The sequence below is a fragment of the Moschus berezovskii genome, chromosome 1 (genome assembly GCF_049115385.1).
Source record: "Moschus berezovskii isolate FMDL1 chromosome 1, NW_MosBer_1.0, whole genome shotgun sequence".
Classification (NCBI taxonomy): Eukaryota; Metazoa; Chordata; class Mammalia; order Artiodactyla; family Moschidae; genus Moschus; species Moschus berezovskii.
Genome location: NC_142460.1, coordinates 66,090,593 through 66,096,592, shown reverse-complemented (window position 1 = coordinate 66,096,592; position 6,000 = coordinate 66,090,593). Strand labels below are relative to the sequence as shown.

The 6,000-nt window shown below is 38.5% G+C and overlaps 1 protein-coding gene across 18 annotated transcripts in view; it reads left to right on the top strand.

The window, feature by feature from the left end:
- The first annotated feature begins 398 nt into the window (after nucleotides 1-398).
- ABI3BP (ABI family member 3 binding protein) overlaps nucleotides 399-6,000 on the top strand; it is a 306,112-nt gene continuing 300,510 nt past the window's right edge. For all 18 annotated transcript variants that reach the window (XM_055414325.2, XM_088836638.1, XM_055414393.2 and 15 more), the window contains exon 1: nucleotides 399-569. In XM_055414325.2, the coding sequence (XP_055270300.2) occupies nucleotides 491-569 (79 nt within the window). In that variant the 5' untranslated portion in view covers nucleotides 399-490. The remainder of the gene's footprint in view (nucleotides 570-6,000) is intronic.

The window sequence follows — 6,000 nt, the reverse complement described above, 5'->3', positions numbered from 1 at the left end:
GCGGGACACAGCTGAGCAACTAAGATTCTTTTCTCTCTACACTAGATAATTAAAAACAGTTTTCTTCCTAATACAGTTTTATTTTATATTTTTAACATTCCAATGGTTTTAAGGATATATATTTTTTATATTTAAAAAGTTTATCACATGTTTCAGAATTCCCCAAATACATTTTCTTTCATAAATATATATTGACCATCATTCCAAGTTTTATATCATAGAGGGAAGAGAAGAGACAGACAGTTACAACTTAGCAGGAAATGTGATGATAGGTTTTTTGCTGTTATGCCTTTTTCTCTTTTTTTTTTTTTTGGTGTGTGTGTGGGAAAGGGTGTGATGTCATTTTGTCTCCACCCCCTGTGAGTAAGCCCACAGCACAGCTAAGTGCAGCCGCCCGCCTCTGTCACCAGGAGACAGTCCTCTTAAATGCAGCTCCAGGGTTGTGGGACCCCCACCAGAATCACTACCCGTGTGAGGTGGCAAATGCAACATGCTCTCCAGCTTGGGGTATCTACTTCTCTGTGGAAGTATTGCACTAGCCCTGGGAAATGCACAGAAATTGCCAAAAGGCAAGTAGCTCTGATGTTTTGTGTTTTCAAAATGATGTTTGAGATACTAGCTTTTAAATGTTGAGATTAAATGTTCTCTGCTTTGCCAGATGGGGGATTTGAGTTCTTCTCAGAGAGTCACAATTCAAATGTGTAGAGAAGTAGCTTAAACTTTTGCTTTTCTTTCCCCCTCTTCTGCTATGTACTTTTCAGTTGCATCTCTTTATTGCAAAAAAAAATGCAAACCAACTTGTTTCTGGGTTTAGCCGTGTTCACGGTAGCTTGAATGGTATAGTTTCCAATTACAGTGCTTGTATATTGAATTGTATTATATAGATGGGTATTGTAGTCTGTTGAAAAGACTCGTTTGGTGTTTTTATCTCTCAGAGACTAAACCAGTGCTAGCTGAATGTTTGAAAGAAGCTAGTTGGAAACCTAGAATCATTTTGTGTAAACCTCACACATACCTGTTAGCTTGGAGGCTGAAGGATTCTAGGCAGGGCACACCAATGAAGGATGGTCATGAGCTGCGATGTAGACACTTTTTCTCTGGTGGAGTTTGGAATAGGGTTTGATCTGTTGGACACGACATCCCCCCTTTCCCTGGCTAAATTGTTCTCATTTTAGTGTTGGTATTCTATTTACAAATGTCATCAGAAGAAAAGGAAAATGGCTTAAATAGACCTTAAAAACCACCTCTTGAGCCCATCACCACCAAAAGCAAAGGTTGCCTCTCTCCTGTCTTTGAACATAAATGTTGTTCTTTTTCTTTTGTTGTTGTTCCTTTGCCAAGGCACTTTTCTAAGCCAACTCCAAGTCTGTGAAAACTTTTTATGGTTGCAGACTGCTGTAGTCAGCAGGATTAGGAAAAACAGGCTGGAATTTATCATACAGTTATGATGGAAAATATCAGAGACAATGCAGCCATGGGCTTGTCAAAACCCTGCTGTGTTCAGAGTCGGAAAGAAAGGTTGTTAAGGTCAGAATATCCAAAGATCCTTCTAGGTCCTCCCTCTGGCTGGTTTGCTCCAAGATCATCTTGTCCCAAGTGAAAATCATTCTCCCTGTTAAGTGAAACTTGAATCCAGAGTGTGAAGGCTGAAGGGTTTGGCTATCATATGATGATGTAAAAAGCAATAAAAAAGGCTGAGTAAACCTTCTCGACTCTAAGATAATTCTGCAAAATAAAATAAATAAATAAAAGAATTAAGATGAAAATATACACTATTAGATATTTTTCTTCTATCAAGTTTTATTTCTCGATCATTGTGAAAAGTGTTTAAATAAGTCAATCAGGAGCCTCAAGCATTCAGAATTAATTATTCCTACTGCTAAGATAGTTAACAAGGACTCACCATCTGAGAAAAGTCTGGAAATTTTCTCAGGCTTAATACCTACAGATGGTTTTATTTTACCTTGTATTTACTATGTAGGGGTGATAGCCATGATTTTGTGACTACAGCCTTTTGCAAATTCCAAATGCTCTAATTATTATGTTGCAATCACTAGATACAAATCTCTTGACACAATCTTCCTTTATTTGTTATGGTAAAAAGAAAATTGTTAAAAATAGCCACAAGATAAATGTCTTGTCCATTGTACTTTAATCTGAAGTATTTTCATCCAGGTTTCTTTCGTAATTAAAAAAAATCCATAGACCAGTAATTTGAAAAAACTATCAAATTAATATAAAATAAATGGCAAGTCTCCTTGTCACTAATGCTATGTTTTGTCTTTATCACCGAAGCTGCTGAGGGTCTTTCTTTTAGAGGAAGTCACCTCTCTCAAACTGCATTCCCAGAATAGGAGTATTGTCCTCAGAAGGGGTTTGGGGCAGTCATCTGCTCCCCATCAGTAACCTGGGGACCATTCATGCTTTTTCTGTTCTGGGATAGTCACAGCAGATTTTAGAACTTGACAGGTTCTGAAAATTTCTCTGTGAAGAAAACTGTCCCCTTTTTTCAACCGGTTGTTTCCCAAACTCATTTGACTAAGAATCTTTCTTCTAGTGGAATAGTTATAATATCTTGCCAGGGGCTTAACTTTCACATTTGAGGAAGAACAGAACTAAATAAGAAAAAAGCTAAGTTTTTTTTTTCCCTTTTCTTTTTGCCTTCCTATTTTAAAGTTAATTAAATATCATTTGTCATTTATGAAGAAGATAGAATTTTGAAGCTAGAAAAGATGATAGTGATCACCTAGGCTAGAGTTCCCAGATCTTTGAAGTCATGGATCTGTAAAAATAAATATATATTTAAAATATCAGGGTTTTATTGTAGAGGACATACTTGAAAGCTAGCCACTTTTAACAGATTTATAAAACAAATGATTTTATACAAACAAGCCCGTTGTGTTTATTTTTTTCATGCCACTACAGATTGATGAAAGCTTCATCATGGGCCAAAATAATTGAGAACCACTGACCAGTATAACCATTTTATAAATGAAGATACCCAAAGGCAGGGAGATTTAGTAGTTTCCCCACACTGATAGCAGAAACAGAACTGGATCCCAGGTTCCTGACTGAAAATCTGTGTTTGGCCCTGTTTTGATCCAGATTTTAGGAGCTGTATTCTGCAATGTAAATGTGAATGCTGTCCTTCCCTTGAGTAAGAGGGTTTCTTATAAAGATTTTAAACATTATCTTAATCTTCATGTGTGTAGAACATGTCTGCTGGGTGTGTGTGTGTTGGGGGGCATATAGTTAATAAATATAGTTGGCTATTTATAGGAAAAATAAATTATTTTTTAAATAAGAGATCACTTGTTACATGTCTTATGCCTGTTTGCATGCATAACCACATACTTTGTTACAGAAAATAAGATACTGGAAGAATATTTCTTACTTTTTGAAAACTTAGAATAAAGTTGGAGACTATTATTAATGGAGCAGGAAAATGGCAACCCACTCACGTATTCTTTCCTGGAAAATTCTATGGGCAGAGGAGCCTGGCAGGCTACAGTCCATGGGGTTGCAAAAAGTCGGACACAGCTGAGCATACAGACATACGTGCATTATTAGCATACCTCTTCTCCTCTCTACCCCTTGATGACTATGTTCTTTGGCAAATCATTTATTTACCTTTGCTAAGCATGTCTTATCATCTGTAAAATGGGATTAATGATAACTATCTTACTGTATTTTAGGAATTAACGCGCTAAGAGTTGCAAAACTTTCAGTAAAGGGTCTGACATATAACAGGCATTCAAAAAATTGTCTATTGGGTTGCATAAAAGTAGATCAATACTGAAAAAAATATGCATATCAAATAATATGTGATCTGTGTCCAAAGTGACATGCATCTGGAAGGATAGCAAATGTTCTTGGCGAAAGGTGGGGCAAGGGAGTTGTGTTGCTCTGCAGGGCAATGAGAGAAGGACGCTACTGTTTTTCAGCCTGGACTTCCTCAACCCAATGTTTGATTGTCAAGTTCAAACATTGCTTTTCTCTGTGGAAAGCTGTACCTTCACCTTAGGATCAACTTTTCTGTGGGGACTGGGGAGGCCTCACACAACCTCCAGGAAAGATCCTCCTGAACTTGTTTTTCAGGAGGAGGTTTAGACCATAACACCCAGGCCCTGATAAAGAATTCCCATATTGTTTGACACCCTTGAAAGCCCCTGTGTGGCAGATACCTCTAGGATTCTTTATTCTTGGCACCATAGAACTTTTCTTTTCCTCCTGGCATACAGGCAAAAATAAAAACCACAGAGAATAATATGCAGTGACGGGAGCCAAGAAAAGCTTATAATGGGACATGTGAGGCTTGACATACCTCTTTGCAGAAACTCCTGTGTTTGGAAGATTGCAATCAGTCAGAAGGCAAAGACTACTATTTCTAGCTAACTCGATCACTCCTCCTGACATAGGTGTGAGGAAAACCAGAGAGGAACATTTCAGATATACATGTGATCAGATGGCCCAAGGGTGTGAGGCTATGACTTGGGTGTGACTCTTGGCTTGTGCAAAGGGAAGAAAGAGGCAGCCTTTGGTCTCAGGTTCTTACCTGACAAGGTAGAAAGCTCTGACTCCAAGGTGAAAAAAATCAGGGCAGATGATGATAATAATAACTCTCATAGCTATCAACAACTCATCTCTGTTATTATAGATTACATTATTTGAGCTCATATTATTTGTGGTAATTTACGGCTAAGTTTTCTTTTTTTAATGTGGAAAACTAACTAAAAGCTTGATGTTTCCCTGTACAGCAGGTATTTTATTACTCTCAGTTTGCAGAGCATAAAATTTTGCCTCAGAGTGTTTGCTCAAAGTCACTTGGCAAGCAAGTGGCAGACTGTGTCTTTAATTTCTATGTAACATCAGCTACCTGTTCTACATAAAAATGTGTTCATTTGTTCAAGTAGCAAACTGTATTCCATGTATATGCAAAGCATTGAGGTAGGAAGACAGCTTGATACCTGTCCTCCTGGTCAGCTGATGGAGAAGACAGAGATGTAAAAGAATAATTATGCTACAGAGAGAGCATCCTCTGATTTGGCTGAAGCACAAAGAAACTTGAGAATAACCAGGAAGGACCCAGTCCAGGCTGGAGGGGCCAAACATTATGAGAGAATAAGGCATCCAAGTAGAAGGCTGGAAGATAACATATCTTGGGGCAAGGAGGAGAGTAGTGGAGGGGTTGCTGCATGGCCAGAGCCTAGGCCACCCCCAGGGGCCACAACTCAACAGGGATTAATACTCAGAGGGGAAACCAAGAATAAATTGACTTAGGACACGACTGTGTTTTCCTTTTCTCTGTCTGTCTTGACTCCCTAAGATTGATTATAAAGCAGAAGTAGCCAGTTGTCTTTGGAGAAGAGGGTCTTCTGTCTTACTCTAAATTTTCCCAACTGCTCACTTGAGGTAAGAGCTCTCACTCTCCAAGGAGCCCTCCCAACCTCACTTTGACAAAACAAGCATGTGTCACTCCAGTGACTGAGTCCATTTCTGCAGAGGGTCCTTGATACTTGTAAGGACCCAGGGAGGGTCTTTTCCATCTTAGAACAGGGAATTTGGGAAGAGAATAATATGGGCAGGCAAGGAATTCTGGATGAATTCTGGTGGATGAACTCTCAGAGTAGTATACATTTATGTATTGATGAGACTGTATTAAAGAGTACATTGGAAAAATATAGTTCTGCTAGAAGAAAACAAGTTTGAAAACCACAGGGGAATTATTTTAGCATCTTCTACAATGCTGAAGTTTCTTGGCAGTTGTATTGGTTTGTGTGTTCAAGTGCTGCCTACTAGGTAAAATGGATTGAGATCCAGCCCCTGTGATAAAAGAAACTTGTATTTGGAATGTAAAAATTGATCAAGTATAATTTTTCTCTGATGGTAAGAGTATCATGTTGAGAATCCAGTGCTTAAAAATAAGGTTCCTCTCAGGTTCAGGGCTTCCCAGGTGATGCAGTGGTATAGAATCTGCCTGCCAATGCAAGAGATGTGGGT